The sequence below is a fragment of the Scardinius erythrophthalmus genome (genome assembly GCF_964197995.2).
Source record: "Scardinius erythrophthalmus genome assembly, chromosome: 12".
In the NCBI taxonomy this organism is placed as follows: Eukaryota; Metazoa; Chordata; class Actinopteri; order Cypriniformes; family Leuciscidae; genus Scardinius; species Scardinius erythrophthalmus.
Window position 1 is genome coordinate 4714617 of NC_138232.1, and position 19122 is coordinate 4733738.

General features: G+C 42.1%; 1 protein-coding gene across 1 annotated transcript; it reads right to left on the reverse strand.

Annotated features, from left to right (window-relative positions):
- Window positions 1–17978: 17978 nt before the first annotated feature.
- On the reverse strand, window positions 17979–18962 carry LOC308699119 (odorant receptor 131-2-like; the record flags this gene model as incomplete). The annotated part of the gene is made up of 1 exon (XM_081379708.1): window positions 17979–18962. The coding sequence occupies one exon, from the start codon at window positions 18960–18962 to the stop codon at window positions 17979–17981; it is 984 nt and encodes a 327-aa protein (XP_081235834.1).
- Window positions 18963–19122: the final 160 nt, after the last annotated feature.

Below are 19122 nucleotides of genomic sequence, written 5' to 3' on the forward strand. Positions count from 1 at the left end.
TAGTTTAGTCAATAAAATAAACAAACAGTATACAGTAAATAAAACAGTAATGAAAAGTATAATTATATAATATCATAAGTACTAATATAATAATAATAATAATAATAATAATAATATATTGATAATAGCATAGTTTATGTATAATACTATAATAATAGCAATAGAATATGAAATATCAATTACAGAATATAGACAATAAAAAAGAATAAGTTAAATAGTTACAATGAATAGTAAAATAATTTAACAGCATAACTATAATAGATTGATAATCGCAAGTGGTATATTATTATAATAACAATAATAAATAATGTAAATTTATACATTTTAAAATATTATTACATAGGCTATATAAATTAAAACGACGCAACCCTGTCTCTTTTTGTTAAATTTCAGTTTTTAAAAGGTATAAGAAGCTATACAAGTCAAGAAATAAAGTAAACGATCCAGTCAAACATACAGCAGGCTACACTGTTAAAGTTAAATAGCCTAAATATATAAAGTTATGAAACTTCACTTTGCCCTCAGCCAAAACAATCTGCCAAGGAACAAATTATAGATTAATGAAACCAAAGATCGCCCGTTAGATAAACACAAGACGAATTATTCTCACTAGACTGACAGCGACGAACGTCAGAACTCAGAAGCACTATAGCCGAGGCAAGGCTGTTCTCGGCGGGGTACATGAGCGCTGAGCGCCCGCGGTGATCGCTGGATCAACTCCGAAACCGTCAGATAACATTTTTAAAAAGGCGCTATCTTTATAAATAAACCACAGATTTGAGCTTTAAACAACTACATTGTCGACTGAAAAACTCTTAAAACTACATTTCGTGACACAATAACAGTAGTATTTTTAAATTTCGCGGCCTTTCTCCTCTGAAAATAAAAATAGTAAATGAAATGCAACCAGAAACAAATTTTCAGTTTTGCTTGTGAAAGGTAATTCCCTGAGACCTGTTTTCAATTGTGTGGCGATTTGTAAAGCCCCAAGCAGCACAAGAAATAGGCATTTTTCTCAATTCTCGTTATGAGAGGTATGGGAAAGTTGCCCTCCGCAGTATGGCGGCGCCGTTGACGTACGATCCAGCGGCCAATAGGGCGTCTATGTATATTATGTCTATGTGTTGCATCGCGGGAGAGTGGGACAGCCGCTCACGCGCGCTGTCATCGACATTGTCATATCGCGGGACACATCGCGTTCGGGAAACCATCAGGCCTGCAACGTAGAGTGTGTGTGGTAATGAGAGCGTGAATGTGGGCCCACTTAAGTGAGTTTTGATTTGAATTGCTGAGTAGTTCATTGAATACCTATTTGAAGACTGTGTTATTGAGTTTAACAGTTAGACATGTGAGGGTGTTTAACACTTGTGAGATAAGTGTTTGGTTTATTTTCTGAAATTGTAAATCCTTTAAACTTATTTAATTTGATATTTAATTTTATTCCAAAAGATTGTTTTGAATTTTCCTATTTTAATTTATTACATTTCACATTCAAATACATAAAAAAGACTCGTAAGACAAGCTTTTGATTCAATAGTCTTTATTGCTGCTGAAGGGGATGGAATAACGTTACATGTGATTATTACACAAATACTTACCCAGGCCCCAGCTGTAATATAGTGGGTATCATTACTGGGGTTACATTAAAATAATGATTTTCTATTTTAATATACTTCAAAATATAATTTATTCCTGTGATGCAAAGCTGAATTTTCATCAGCCATTACTCCAGTCTTCAGTGACACATGATCCTTCAGAAAAACTTTTGACATATAACACCAGTGCCGGCCCGTGGGGTTGTGGGGCCCTAGGCAAGATCATGAAAATTGGCCCCACTGGAGTAAAAAACTCTCATAACAATTTTATGAAGGAAGAGATAGCACATGATACGACAATTTCAATATTTAAGTTTGTAAATGTGTATTAAGTGTAGCATTCAAAAATGAAAAAAATATTTACATGAAACTCAAATAAATGAAATAAAATGTATGAATTGTACATAAATTATAATATATATATATATATATATATATATATATTAAAAAAATTAGGCTATAGATGGCTCAATATATAAGTTTATAAAAGTGTAACATTCAACGTACATATGAAAAATCACTAAGAAACTAAGAGATTTTTAGCATTTTGAGGTCTGAGATGGTCCACCTTAATTTAAAAAAACTACGATAACTTCATCAGAGGATTAAAATCTATACAAAATGCATGGGTAGATAATTCTTAACACGCTGAATGTGGCCCAATTTTTCCATGTCTGTCTGTCTGTCTGCGATCATGGGCATTGTTACATTTATTAGTAAAACTAATAATACAGCAATAAATAACACACTATTTATAGAAGTCAGAAGAACACACCTTTACTTTGAGCTTGTCTTTATTCCTCAACCATTCTCCTCTTCCTTTTTTCAGCTCCAGAAAGATGGCGTTTGGATGCCATTTCTACCACAGTTTAACATATTATTATTTCAATTTACTAAAAATAGCATTGCTGTATGACTACGACTCTGACGAGACTTCGTGACGTTATGACAGACAAGAGGCAATCCAAATATGTGAAGTCGATATTACCATAGAGATTATAATATTTGGTATTTCATTTTTGACATCACATTTTCTGTCATGCAAAATGCCTCATATAGGCCTAAGAAATTAAGCATTACTAAAGGGTAAGAGCACCACAAAAAAAAGTCTCTTGTTTCTAAAACGTGAGCATTTTGGAGAGAAGTGTGGTGGAATCCGTGTGTGTGAATACTGTAATAATTACGGTACTCGAGGTCTCCCACTATATTTCGGGCGGTATTATGCAAATTAGCATGTGACGAGCTACTATGTATATTTCTTATGTTTTCGTATTTTATTCGTTCTATTGTTATGTATTTATTATCTTTTTCGGAAATTTGTCATGTTTGAACTATACAGAGCTATCCTTTTTATGTATGTTGTAGGTCTGGGTAATTTATTAGATACTCACCGTCTCTGTGAACTGTATCATGATTAGTCAGGTCCATGCAATGTCGAGCGTCTTTGATTGCTAAAGTTGAGATACACGCGCCTGAGTGAATTCTCAATATAATGCTTAATTAACGATTTATAAAATATAGTATTTGGTAGATATAGGGGCCCCCTCTGGCAAGGCGGGGCCCTAGGCGACCGCCTATGTCGCCTAATGGATGGGCCGACTCTGTATAACACACACACAAATGGAGGTAATATCAGCTGGGGTTTTCGTAATAGGTTGGTAATGTTTTTTTTTTTTGTCATCTGGCGTAACCAACTTTACAAAAAACATTGTAAGTGATCTGATATGTGATGAGATAAAATTATTACAGTTCCCTTTCGAGAACGGTTCACTCGTATTACGTCTGCTAGACGCTATGGGAACTCCTTTTCTTGAGAATATTGAAGCCTTTATATTAAAACGCAGTGCAACTACACAGCCAGCACAGTGCAGAGCTGTATAGCATGCTGATTGGCTGGGCTGCGGAAACTGCACAAACTTATGGCGAAGCAGCTCGGACGTGCAAACCTATCAGGGCACTTCCCGCCTTCAAAATGGGTGTGGCTGCTGACTATATAATCGGCCCATTTCGCCATAGGAATCAGATTTAAGCTCCTTCAGTGACGGCTCACCTCTTCACTGATTTTCTCCTGCTCAAATCCTTCGCGCTGTCGACGAGCTCACGGGTGCACACGCAAAAAGAGCACATGTGTGAGGGACCAAGCAGTCAAGGGCAAAGGACACAGGATTTCCAACCAAAAATTATTTATTAAATGCAAAAAACAAAGTTACAAATTAAATAACTTGAAAAACTGACTGAAAATAAAGTCAGGTCTGGGCCCATAACAATAGTAAACTAAAGAAAATCAAACTAAAACAGAAGTCAAACAAACAAACTAAACAAAGAAAAACATGGCCTCCCAAATGACACACAAAGGGAACTTATATACACACAGGACTAGTCCATTTGACATACACAGGGAACACCACAAATATCACTTAACACAATTACAATAAATAAAGTAATTAACTTCAGAAATAACAAGAAATGGGTCATAAACAAAATAATGTACCCAAATAATTATAGTCAACAAAATATAAATAGAATTATAATAAACAAACCAAACATACAATCAATCATGCACCCCCCCCCCCCCCAGCTAATTGGCAACATGGATTAGCCCAACAGAACAAAATGGCAGCAACTGACGCCAGCCGGTCCTTTATTGGAATGGACCTCCACCGGAGCGCAGTGTCCCAGACAGCGCCAAACCTCCGCTCTTCCCACATAAGCAACTTAAACTCAAAAGAAATAAACGTTAACACAATATACCACTAATAACTAGGAAGTGTGCACCCAACCTAGTCATGTATGGTAAAAGTGTAAATTATAAATAAAGTGGGTAAAATGAACCAAATCTGTGTGTGTCTTTATTATGAAATATATAGGATGATCTGCAACAAAAGATTTAATTATAAAATGTAATAAAGGACAACCAAAATAACATGTAAACAAACAAAAGGGGAAAAGGCATATCAGTGTGTGTGGTTTAGTTACCGCCTTGCTGTGTGGCCACGTCGTCGGCCATCACAACATGGCCTTGTTGCAAATGCCGCGCTCGGACTGTGTGACATGCAGAGCCCCCCTGCATCCCTCAGACGTGCATAGTGAGTGCTTTTCATGCCTGGGCAGTAGCCACGCTGAAGCTGCACTCACTCAGGGTGGCTGTTCTCACTGCGAGAACATGCCGCTCTCCTCTCTGCGCTCGCAGCTAGCTTTCTTCTCAGAGAGCGACTCCGCCCCTCGTGCCCTCCCGTTTCCCACCCTCCTCGAACTGTGGAGGAAGAAACGGCGGGTCAGAGGATGAATGAGCGTTCAGAGACGAGTGAGCCCACGTCGGCCCTCCCCCGCGTGCCTCACTCTCTCCAGAGAGAGACATTTCTCCGGGGCTGTTCATCAAAACGGACCAGCGCCTCTCCCTTAAAGCGGCCGGCCTTGTTTACTTTGGTGGATCGGAGGGGGATAACGACAACAGCCTGTCATTGGCAGTGTCCGAAGGCGGGCTCAACCACTGACCCCGCCCCCCCCCCCATCTCAGTCCAGTAGAAGTGGCGCCAGGGTGAGCACAGACGCCAAGCTTATCCGCGTTCTCGACAGAGCTGTCAAGGAGCTCGGCCTCGATTGGTCTTCACCAGAAGAGCCAACTAGAAGCCGCCTCGACGAGTGGTCTCTGCTGGGGCGCCAACAGGGCCCTCGCCAGCGGCCAGCGCCGTTCTTCCCTGAAGTTCATGACGAACTGATGACGAAGTCATGGCGCGCCCCCTACTCGGCCCGTCTACGCACTTCAGCCTCTGCAGCGCTCTCAACCCTCGATGGCACAGAGAAAAAGGGGTATGAAAAACTGCCCCCCCAGAGGAAGCGGTGGCCACACATCTCTGCTCGCCCACTGCCATTGGATGGAGGTCTAAAGTGATGCGTCCATCTAAGCCATGCAGGACCAATTCAGCTCTCGCCGGCCGAGCCTACATTTCCACTGGTCAAGCTGCCTTAGCCCTGCACACCATGGCGGTCTTCCAAGTGTTCTAGCCAAAACTCCTCCCTTCCTTGGACGAGTCTGGGCCGGATCCCACGGCCTTCAAGGATCTGAGCAGCGCCACTGACCTGGCCCTGCGTGCCACGAAGACCACCGCCCAGGCCATTGGAAGAAGCATGGCCAGCATGGTAGTACTAGAGCGCCACCTGTGGCTCAATCTCACATAGATAAAGGACGCAGACAAGACTGCCTTCCTGGACTCCCCTATATCTGCCACTGGTCTCTTCGGTCCCGCAGTGAAGGGCTTTGCTGAGTGTTTCACTGAAGCACAGAAGTCTTCGCAGGCCATGCGCTTCTTGCCCAAACGCTCCAGTTCAGCTTCAGGTCGACCGAAGAACACGCCGACCCCACAGCCAGCCAAACCAGCCCTGTCGATTTCACAGCGCCGCCCAACGGCTGAAAGCAATCGATGTCAACGGTCAGCTAAGCGCTTCCTGTTCCCGCAACTCCAGGGCACCCGTCCTAAAGTTATGCTGGACCCTGAGCCTCGGAAGTCTTCCTAGTCCAAGGACAGGTAGGCAGAGAAAGGGGTTAAGTCTCGCTGCGGCCGGACCACACCTGAAGAGAGCTCATGTGCTTCCCCCAGCCCCCTCTTTAGTTCAGGCAGTTAGAAATGTTCCAATTGCAACCTACGGGCCCGTTTCAGTTCACACACCCTTGGAAACAACTGTTTCAACAGCAACAAAAATAAAGCACAAACATTTTCAGAAAAAGAGCTTTTATCCTCTTCAAAACACCTGGGTGGCCGGGTCCCCGACGCACAGCAGCCCGCCCCTAAATTTTGTACGAGGGCAAGCCAACCTCCGGCCTCTGGTCGAGCTCGGAGAAGCGCCTATATATCAACTGCCTCGAAATGAAAGCAGTCTCTCCTCCCAAACCTGGCGAGACACCACATCTTGGTCCGGACGGACAACATGGCAGTGGTGTCATATATAAATCGCCAGGGTGGTCTTAGGTTGAACAACCTGTACACCATGGCCAAACAGTTCCTTTTATGGGCACACGCAACCTGTGCTCGCTAAGAGCAGTGCATGTACTGGGCATACTAAACCAGGGTGCAGATATGCTATCTCGAAACAATGTCCCCCCCCGGGGAATGGTCTCTCCACCCTCAGAAAGGTCATTTAATTTGGAGTGTCTTCGGGAAGGCAGAGGTAGACCTCTTCGCCACAGAAGACAACTCTCACTGCCCAACATTCTTTTCAAAGAACAGGGATGCGCTGGCCCACGAATGGCCTAGCCGTCCTCTTTACGCATTCCCTCCGGTCTCGATGCTGCCTCAGGTCATCGAGCAGATCAGGGAGAACAAGTGTGCAGTCCTCTTAATAGCCCCTCTCTGGCGCACCCAAACATGGTTCCCCGGGTTGATGCAGCTGCTAGAGACAGCTCCCTGGCCTATGCCGCTGAGGAAGGACCTCCTCACGCAGGCTAACAGGACAGTCTGGTACCCCGTCCCGACTTGTGGGCCCCTTCATGTATGGCCCCTCAACGGGTACCCAGGGACCTCCTGGACAGAGTCCTAAGCACTATCACCGAAGCTAAGGCTCTGTCAACGAGACACCTCTATGCCCTTAAGTGGTCAGTGTTCACCGGCAGGTGTGCAGCTCGGAACCTAGACCCCTACTCATTTGAAGTACCACTGGTACTTTCTTTTCTTCAAGAGCTGCTGAACACGGGTCGTACCCCCTCCACGCTCAAAGTATACGTGGCGGCCATAGCAGCCTTCCGTGCTCCTGTGGCTGGCCAATCCTTGGAACGAACTGATCGTGCGCTTCCTCAAAGGGGCCAGGAGGCTTAACCCACCTCGACCTCCCTCTATACCCGCCTGGGACCTATCTACGGTCCTCAGGGTCCTTAAGGGACACCCTTTCGAGCCGCTTCAGTCGGCCGACTTAAAGCCTCTTTCGCTCAAGACCACACTCTTGCTAGCCCTAGCATTGGTCAAGCGAGTGGGTGATTTACAAGCGCTCTCCATGAACACATCCTGCCTTGAGTTTGGGCCTAACGACTCCAAAGTCGTCCTCAAACCAAGACATGGCTATGTACCCAAGGTGCTCTCAACTCCGTTCAGAGCCCAGGTAATTTCGCTGTCGGCCCTTCCCCTATCGGAAGACGATAGAGAATCGAGTCTACTCTGCCTTGTTAGGGCTCTCAGAGTTTATTTAGAGGGTTCTGCCCCGTTCAGACAGTCGGAACAGCTCTTTGTATGCTTCGGCAGCCGCACCAAACGGCTCCCGGTCACGAAGATTGTCACAATGGATAGTGGACGCTATCTCTTTAGCCTACGCCTCAATGGGCCTTCAATGCCCCATAGGCATCAGGGCCCATTCCACAAGGGGCATGGCCTCTTCATGGGCATGGTTAAGTGGTGTACCAATTGAAGACATTTGTGCAGCGGCCGGTTGGTCTTCACCGTCCACATTTGTAAGATTTTATAACTTGGAAGTGCCGGCTCTGCAGGCATGAGTCCTTTCTATCTAAACCTCTTGGTATTCTTTCGTGGGCTCCGACATTGGTCCGGTCCCCGTTGGATTTTGACTTTTAGTTCTACTATAAGCCTTGGGCTTCACAGCTCCAGACAGTAGTTCAGAGCAAATTCATCAGCTAATAGCACGGCATTTTGAAATGAGTTCCCATAGCGTCTAGCAGACACAATACGAGTGAACCATTCTCGAAAAGGGAGCGTACTTGGTTACTAACTTAACCTTGGTTCCCTGAGATTAACGGGAACGAGTATAGCGTAGACGGCCGTGCTATTAAGCTTCATGTTCAGGTACTGTTGCTTCAGTCGATTTTAACCTGATTCCTATGGTGAAATGGGCCGCATGTATAGTCAGCAGCCATGCCCATTTTGGTGGGTTTCGGCACGCACGAGGCGGGAAGCGTCCTGATAGGTTTGTGTGTCCTCGCCGCTTCGCCATAGGTTCATGCAGTTCCCGCAGCCCAGCCAATCAGCACGCTATACAGCTCTGCACTGTGCTTGCTGCACTGCGTTTTAAAATAAAGGCTTCAATATTCTTGAAAACAAGAGTTTTCCCATAGCATCTAGCAGACGCAATACTCGTTTCTGTTACTCTCAGGGAACCGAGGTTACATTAGTAACCAAGTACGTTTTTTATTTGCTTTGGTACTATTTTCACAAGTAAGGGGTACATTTTCAAAACTCTTAGTACAAAAATCTAAACTGATCACACTTGTAACACAGCTAGTCATTCTTTCAAAACCTGATCCCTGCTTTCATTACAGTCATACACATTTCAGTCCACATAATCATTGTTCCAAACACATAATTATTGTAATATGTAATGAGAAAATTTGGTTTAATCACCGAAACACAACAGTATGATCTTCTTTCAATTTAGTACTTTTAACAATCAGTTCATTCAACAGCAAACAATGCAAGATACATGTTTCAAATCACCCTTGTTACTGAAATAATTACAGTAATACAGGCTACAGTTGCCACATTAGAAAATACACTTACATTACCTAACTTATGTAATTGAATCCATAATGTTTGTAATAGGATCTAGTGTATCAAAAGTTGTGATGAGGTTATGAAACTGCCATGAGGTTTTGTGCAAGAACAGAGTTTGCTGCCAATACAGTAAATGTTCTCACTGTGGCATATGACTGAATCTATACTGTAGTTGAACATTATACGGGTGTGTTACAGTAATTTGGAATATGTACATATTGTTATGTAAAATGGTGTATTTGATGTATTTGTCTCCCTTGATGCATCTCTGATCAATCTGATGTTACACAGTCATCGACTGTTTCCTCTCCTTTCATCTCTGTTCACAAATTGCAAATTTCTCTCTCTTTCTCTCTCTCTCTCTGTCTCTCTGTCTCGCACACACCTCTCGCACACACACACACACACACACACACACACACACACACACCTACACACGCACACACACACACACACACACACACACAACACAAACAAACAAACAAACAAACACACACACGTGTGTGCACACTTTGAACATAGTGGTGGTTATTATAAATCACTTATGTAAAAAGAATTCATTACATTTAGTTATCCATATCGGAAATTGTAAACAAGTTGTACGGAAATTTTCTATAGAATCAATATCTATAGAAATCTATTAGTGAACGAAATGATTTTCCATGTAAAAGCTATGAAAATGGAAAAGGTTGAAACTGCAGATTTAAGGCATGTATTATATGTGTGTTTTCTTTTTCATAAAGGGACTTTTACCATTGACAATTTTTATGTCTGTAAAGTGCCACTTACAGCTGCCATGCATACACTCAAATTATCATTTGCTTTTTACATTATGTCTTTTAATCAGTAATCACCGCATATGTAGACCAGTATATATTTATTAATTTCTTTCACACATGTCTACAAATCAGATTCATTCACAAATGTTGCTTTCTTCACAATATTGTGATATAATGAACCTTCATATGGATTTATCGGAAACTTTCGCCAAATTCTTTTTGGGTTGGAGAGTTTTTATCATACTCCTCATCTCAAACATTGTACACAGTAAGTATCTTTTCAGGTACTTACAAAATGTTTGATCTCTCATGCCATACACAATAGGACTGACAAACCTGGGCATTATGTGGATTACTACATAATTTAAAAATCTTATCTCCAGAAAAATCATCGGAAACTTTTCCGTCAGCAGCTTGTCCAGGAAGGGCCCGGCAAACGTTAGCAAGCACATCAGAAGCTGGATCCCATGCAGGATGATGGTACTTCGAGCTTTGCCAGCATCCAAGCTTGTGGACTTTGCAACAAACATGATCTTTATGTAAGTATACACTATAGTCAGCCCAACAAATGCCAGGTAAATAATATACATAACATTTCTATTCTCTATCATATATGGGTTATTGAACACATAATCTCTGAAGCAGAAGATATTGCTGTAGAAGTAGGTTTGTGGTTGTGTAGCCAACAGGACGAACAGGTCTGGTAGAGCCTGGATGGCATTCAGGCTCCAGATTAGGCCAATAAGGATGTATGTTTTAGATACGGTACAGATCTGAGCATGACGCAAAGGGTTGCAGATAGCGATGTAGCGCTCTATAGCCATGGCGGCCAGGTTCAGTGGTGTGTTGAGCGTTGTGAATGTAGCGGTCATCAATAGGACACAGCAGAAAGATACATTGATAGTAAACACAATGTACCTCAACACATGAAGAAGGACTGTAATAATCAGCTGAATCGTGTCGTTGAACACCATATGAATGAAGAGAATGTACCGAGGGTTTCCGTTGAAGATCTCATGCTTGATGAAGGTGTGGATGAGCGTGCCGTTGATATAATTGATGGAGATGCACAAACTAACCACTATCACATTCTTAGCCACCGCTGTGCTAAAGCTGTCCCGCAGGATTGTGGGTTGGGTGATGTTACCCTCCAGTGAGACATTCATCTTTTAATAACACAACTTTCTGGAAAAAAAAAGAGAACATGAAAGGTTAAACATTGTGCATCAATATTACTAGAATGTCTAGAAAGAACAATGTTATTCTCAATATAAAATTCAATTGCACCAGCAAATTAACATTAAATTGATCAAAGAGTCACATAAAGGTCAGATGTTTTTACAGTAATACCTCTGCAGACTTCCCATCCTGTTATAAAAGAGTCTGGCGAAAAAAACCCTTTTATATCATGTGATGATCGTCTTGGTAATAGAGGTTGGTGTCTGCGCATGATTAACCTCATGTGACGTCAGAAGAGGAAAGCAAATATTTCTTTTAAAGCTAAATGGCATGACTTCAGGACAAACTTTTGACTTGAAAACATGAAGTTAAACTCTCAGCTTGTCTTAAGGGCACCTTAAGTCAAGTTTTATTTTCAAGTCAAGTTTATTTATATAGCGCTTTTCACAACACAGGTTGTATCAAAGCAGCTTCACAGTAATAAATTAGAACAATACATCAATGTTTGTTTCTAGTGGAACGTCTACGTTTGGTAATGCTGATCAATAGTATCGTTGATTGATTAATTAAATTAAATATCCCCAAATATCCCCAACTGAGCAAGCCAAAGGCAACAGTGGCAAGGAACCGAAAAACTCCATCAGGTGACCTAATGGAGAAAAAAAAAACCTTGGGAGAACCCTGGCTCAGTCGGGGGCCAGTTCTCCACTGGCGTTTATGAACTAGAGGTCGGATTTAACTGTAGGATTAAAAGTATTATATGAATGCCTGGCTGAAGAGATGCGTCTTTAATCTAGTTTTAAACTGGGAGAGCGAGTCTGAGCAACGAACAGTATCCGGAAGACTATTCCATAGTTTTGGTGCTAAATGTGAAAATGCTCTCCCTCCTTTGGTGGACCTAGATATCCTAGGTATGACCAAAAGCCTTGAATTTAGTGACCTTAAAGAGCGCGATGGATTATAGGGCGATAGAAGATCCGTTAAATAGACTGGAGCTAAGCCGTTTAGGGCTTTATAAGTCAGTAGCAATACCTTGTAATTAATACGGGACTTTATAGGTAACCAATGTAGGGATGATAAATTCTGTGTTATATGATCATATTTTCTTGATCTAGTTAGAACTCTAGCGGCGGCATTTTGGACTAACTGTAGCTTGTTTATTGAGGATGCAGGACAACCGGCTAATAACGCATTACAGTAATCTAGTCTCGAGGTCATGAATGCATGAACAAAATTTTCTGCATCAGAAACAGATAGCATATTATGTAGCTTAGCAATGTTTCTAAGGTGGAAAAAGGCTGTTCTTGTAACATATGAAATATGATTTTCAAAAGACAGGTTGCAGTCTAATATAACACCCAGGTCTTTTACTGTAGAGGATGAAGTAACAGGACATCCTACTATGTTAAAGTTGTATTGTGAGAGGTTTTGTGGGTGGTTTTTTGAACCAATAAGTAGTACCTCTGTCTTGTCTGGATTTAATAAAAGAAAATTATGCGTCATCCAATCTTTTATATCTTTAAAGGAATACTCCACCGTCTTTTCATATTAAACTATGTTATTCCCTTAACTAAGACGAGTTGATACATACCTCTCTCATCTCAGTGCGTGCACTCAATCGCTCTGGCGTGCGGCGAAACTTTGTTCACTCAGTTCATTTAATACGGGCCAAGCAGAGAAGCTACTAAACACCTCCACGTTTTCCCTATTTAAACACAGTTACTCGCGTAGTGTAACTCGACCTAGGACGGTGACACAAAACAAAACGTTGCGCTTTTCTAAGCGTGTAAAGTGGATAACTATATTGTATGGCGGAATACCATAGCAAGTGCTTATGAGCACTTCGACTAGGCGGAGTAATATCTTCACTCGTGAAAAATCCTCTCACCGGCCCCCGCTCCCTCTGGTGAAGATATTACTCCGCCAAGACGAAGTGCTTACAAGCACTTGCTATGGTATTCCGCCATACAATATAGTTATCCATTTTACACGCTTAGAAAAGCGCAACGTTTTGTTTTGTGTCACCGTCCTAGGTCGAGTTACACTACGCGAGTAACTGTGTTTAAATAGGGAAAACGTGGAGGTGTTTAGTAGCTTCTCTGCTTGGCCAGTATTGAATGAACTGAGTGAACAAAGTTTCGCCGCGCGCCAGAGCGATTGAGTGCACGCACTGAGACGAGAGAGGTATGTATCAACTCGTCTTAGTTTAGGGAATAACATAGTTTAATATGAAAAGACGGTGGAGTATTCCTTTAACACACTCTGTCAATTTGGATAATTTAGCGTTTTCATCTGGCCGTGATGAAATATAGATTTGAGTGTCATCAGCATAACAATGGAAACTAATTCCATGTTTCCTTATAATATTTCCAAGTGGCAGCATATATATTGAGAATAACAGAGGGCCTAACACAGATCCCTGCGGCACTCCATAGTTTACTGGAGTTATGATAGATTTTTCTCCATTTAAATAAACAAAATGGTAGCGTTCAGATAAATACGATCTAAACCAGCTTAATGCTTGTCCTTGAACACCAGTATAATTTTGTAGTCGATCTAAGAGTATTGTATGATCTATAGTATCGAACGCAGCACTAAGATCAAGTAAAACTAATATTGAGATACAGCCTTGGTCAGAAGCTAAAAGTAAATCATTTGTGATTTTAACGAGCGCAGTTTCAGTGCTATGATGCGGCCTGAACCCAGACTGAAACTTTTCATAGGTGTCATTTTCTTGTAAGAAAGAGCCCAGTTGAGGGGACACAACTTTTTCTAGTATTTTAGACATAAAAGGTAGATTTGAAATGGGTCTATAATTTACTAGATTATTCGGATCTAATTGTGGTTTCTTAATGAGAGGTTTTATAACTGCCAGTTTAAATGTTTTTGGAACATAACCTAAAGATAAAGACGAGTTAATAATATTGAGGAGAGGCTCTTCCACTACAGGTAACACTTCTTTCAATAGTTTAGTTGGTATAGGATCTAGTAAACATGTTGTTGTTTTAGATGAAGTAAAAAGTTTATTTAACTCTTTTTGTTCTATAGTTGTAAAGCACTGTAATTGTTCTTGCGGGGTGATAATTGAGGCTGAATTATAAGGCGCGATTGAGGATTGAACGTTTAAGGGTACATATTACTATTCAAATGCACCTCTTAGGGCTACATAAGGTAGCCTGTCCCAGTGATAAGCTGTTGTACTTCTAAAGGTGCAAATTTTGCCCATTTTTTTCTTCTTCCAGGAAGTTCTGTGATTGCACCATTGTGCTGCCAAAAACATATTTCTCCACTGACAGCCATTCAAAAGTAGCTGTATATTCTATAACCACTCTGGTGTAAGCATGGGTCTAGTCTTGAGCAAGGTGGTTTCGACCTAGGTTGGGGGGCCTCTATACGAGGGCAAGCCAACCTCCGGCCTCTGGTCGAGCTCGGAGAAGCACCTACATATCAACTGCCTCGAAATGAGAGCAGGCTTTCTATCCTTAAAAACCTTCCTCCTGAACCTGGCGGGACACCACATCTTAGTCGGGATGGACAACATGGCAGTGGTGTCATATATAAATTGCCAGGGTGGTCTTAGGTCGAACAACCTGTACACCATGGCCAAACAGCTCCTTTTATGGGCACACACTAACCTGTGCTCGCTAAGAGCAGTGCATGTACTGGGCATACTGAACCAGGGTGCAGATATGCTATCTCAAGACAATGTCCCCCCCGGGGACTGGTCTCTTCACCCTCAGAAAGTTCATTTAATTTGGAGTGTCTTCGGGAGGGCAGAGGTAGACCTCTTCGCCACAGAAGACAACTCTCACTGCCCAAAATTCTTTTCAAAGAACAGGGATGCGCTGGCCCACGAATGGACCAACCGTCCTCTTTACGTATTCCCTCCGGTCTCGATGCTCCCTCAGGTCATCGAACGGATCAGGGAGAACAAGTGTGCAGTCCTCTTAATAGCCTCTCTCTGGCGCACCCAAACATGGTTCCCCGGGTTGATGCAGCTGCTAGAGACATCTCCCTGGCCCATGCTGCTGAGGAAGGACCTCCACACGCAGGCGAACAGGACAGTCTGGAACCCCCATCCCGACTTGTGGGCCATTCATGTATGGCTCCTCAACGGGTATTCAGGGACCTCCTGGACAGTCCTAAGCACTATCAGATGCCTCTACACCCTTGAGTGGTCAGTGTTCACCAGCAGGTGTGCAGCTCGGAACCTAGACCCCTACTCGTGCGAAGTACCACTGGTACTTTCTTTTCTTCAAGAGCTGCTGGACTCGGGTCAAACCCCCTCCACGCTCAAAGTATACATGGCGGCCATAGCAGACCTCCATGCTCCTGTGTTCGGCCAATCCTTGGAACGACCTGATCGTGCACTTCCTCAAAGGAGGCTTAACCCACCTCGACTCCAAAGTCGTCCTCAAAACAAGAAATGGTTATGTATCTAAGGTGCTGTCGACTCCGTTCAGAGCCCAGGTCACTTAGCTATCGGCCCTTCCCCTATCGGAAGACGATAGAGAATCGAGTCTACTCTGACTTGTTATGGCTCTCAGAGTTTATTTAGAGGGTTCTGCCCCATTCAGACAGTCAGAAAAGCTCTTTGTATGCTTCGGCGGCCGCACCTAAGGGCTCCCAGTCACGAAGATTGTCACGATGGATAGTGGACGCTATCTCTTTAGCCTACGCCTCAATGGGCCTTCAGTGCCCCATAGGCATCAGGGCCCATTCCACAAGGGGCATGGCCTCTTCATGGGCATGGTTCAGTGGCGTACCAATTGAAGACATTTGTGCGGCGGCCGGTTGGTCTTCACCATCCACATTTGTAAGATTTTATAACTTGGAAGTGCCGGCTCTGCAGGCATGAGTCCTTTCTAGCTAAACCTCTAGGTATCCTTTCGCGGGCTCTGACATTGGTCCGGTCCCCGTTGGATTTTGACTTTTAGTTCTACTATAAGCCTTGGGCTTCACAGCTCCAGATGGTAGTTCAGAGCGAATTCATCAGCTAAAAGCACGTCATTTTGAAATGGGTTTCCATAGCGCCTAGCAGACACAATACGAGTGAACCATTCTCGAAAGGGAACGTACTTGGTTACTAACTTAACCTCGGTTCCCTGAGAGTAACGGGAACGAGTATAGCGTAGACGGCCGTGCTATTAAGCTTCACGTTCAGGTACTGTCGCTTCAGTCGATTTTAACCTGATTCCTATGGCGAAATGGGCGGCTTGTATAGTCAGCAGCCATGCCCATTTTGGCAGGTTTCGGCACGTGCGAGGCGGGAAGCGTCCTGATAGGTTTGTGTGTCCTCGCCGCTTCACCATATGTTCATTCAGTTCCCGCAGCCCAGCCAATCAGCACGCTATACAGCTCTGCACTGTGCTTGCTGCACTGCGTTTTAAAATAAAGGCTTCAATATTCTTTAGAAAAAGAGTTTTCCCATAGTGTCTAGCAGACGCAATACTCGTTCCCGTTACTCTCAGGGAACCGAAGTTACATTAGTAACCGAGTACGTTTTTTTATTTCCTTTGGTACTATATTCACTAGTAAGGGGTACATTTTCAAAACTCTTAGTACAAAAATCTTAACTGATCACACTTGTAACACAGCTAGTCATTCTTTCAAAACCTGATCCCTGCTTTCATTACAGTCATACACATTTCAGTCCACATAATCATTGTTCCAAACACATAATTATTGTAATATGTAATGAGAAAATTTGGTTTAATCACCAAAACACAATAGTATGATCTTCTTTCAATTTAGTACTTTTAACAATCAGTTCATTCAACAGCAAACAATGCAAGATACATGTTTCAAATCACCCTTGTTACTGAAATAATTACAGTAATACAGGCTACAGTTGCCACATTAGAAAATACACTTATATTACCTAACTTATATAATTGAATCCATAATGTTGGTAATAGTATTTAGTGTGTTGTCAAAAGTTGTGATGAGGTTATGAAACTGCCATGAGGTTTTGTGCAAGAACAGAGTTTGCTGCCAATACAGTAAATGTTCTCACTGTGGCATATGACTGAATCTGTACTGTAGTTGAACATTATACGGGTGTGTTACAGTAATGTGGAATATGTACATGTTGTTATGTAAAATGGTGTATTTGATGTATTTGTCTCCCTTGATGCATCTCTGATCAATCTGATGTTACACAGTCATCGACTGTTTCCTCTCCCTTCATCTCTGTTCACAAATTGCAAATTTCTCTCTTTCTCTCTCTCTCTCTGTCTCTGTCTCGCACACACCTCTCACGCACACACACACACACACACACACACACACACACACACACACACACACACACACACACACACACACACACACACACACACACACACGTGTGTGCACACTTTGAACATAGTGGTGGTTATTATAAATCACTTATGTAAAAAGAATTCATTACATTTAGTTATCCATATCGGAAATTGTAAACAAGTTGTATGGAAATTTTCTATAGAATCAATATCTATAGAAATCTATTAGTGAACCAAATGATTCACTGATTAAGTTCAGTTGGATTAAATATTAGACAAATGTATTAAACTGAACGAGAAGAGATGCAAATAAAACGTTTTATAGTAAGAGCTTTATGAAAGGCAGTTACCGTGAATGAAACATTTATATAGATGAAACACTTATTTTGTGTTGTGAAAAGGATACTTGAGTCTGAGATTTTCCATGTAAAAGCTATGAATATATGTGTGTTTTCTTTTTCATAAAGAGAAATTTTTTATGTCTGTAAAGTGCCACATACAGCTGCCATGCATACACTCAAATTATCATTTGCTTTTCACGTTATATGCTTTAATCAGTAATCACCGCATATGTAGACCAGTAAATATTTATTAATTTCTTTCACACATGTCTACAAATCAGATTTATTCACAAATGTTGCTTTCTTTACAATATTGTGATATAGCAAACCTTCATATGGATTTATCGGAAACTTTCGCCAAATTCTTTTTGGGTTGGAGAGTTTTTATCGTACTCCTCATCTCAAACATTGTACACAGTAAGTATCTTTTCAGGTACTTACAAAATGTTTGATCTCTCACCCCATACACAATAGGACTGACAAACCTGGGCATTATCTGGATTACTAAATAATTAAAAAACCTCATCTCCAGAATAAGCATCGGAAACATTTGAGTCAGCAGCTTGTCCAGGAAGGGCCCGACAAACGTTAGCAAGCACATCAGAAGCTGGATCCCATGCAGGATGATGGTACTTCGAGCTTTGCCAGCATCCAAGCTTGTGGACTTTGCAACAAACATGATCTTTATGTAAGTATACACTATAGTCAGCCCAACAAATGCCAGGTAAATAATATACACAACATTTCTCTTCTCTATCATATATGGGTTATTGAACACATAATCTCTGAAGCAGAAGATATTGCTGTAGAAGTAGGTTTGTGGTTGTGTAGCCAACAGGACGAACAGGTCTGGTAGAGCCTGGATGGCATTCAGGCTCCAGATTAGGCCGATAAGGATGTATGTTTTAGATACGGTACAGATCTGAGCATGACGCAAAGGGTTGCAGATAGCGATGTAGCGCTCTATAGCCATGGCGGCCAGGTTCAGTGGTGTGTTGAGCGTTGTGAATATAGCGGTCATCAATAGGACACAGCAGAAAGAGACATTGATAGTAAACATAATGTAGCTCAACACATGAAGAAGGACTGTAATAATCAGCTGAATCGTGTCGTTGAACACCATATGAATGAAGAGAATGTACCGAGGGTTTCCGTTGAAGATCTCATGCTTGATGAAGGTGTGGATGAGCGTGCCGTTGATATAGTTGATGGAGATGCACAAACTAACCACTATCACATTCTTAGCCACCGCTGTGCTATAGCTGTCCCGCAGAATTGTGGGTTGGGTGATGTTACCCACCAGTGAAACATTCATCTTTTAATAACACAACTTTCTGGAAAAAATAGAGAACATGAAAGGTTAAACATTGTGTATCAATTTTACTACAATGTCTAGATAGAACAATGTTATTCTCAATGTAAAATTCAATTGCATCAGAAAATTAACATTAAATTGATCAAAGAGTCACATAAAG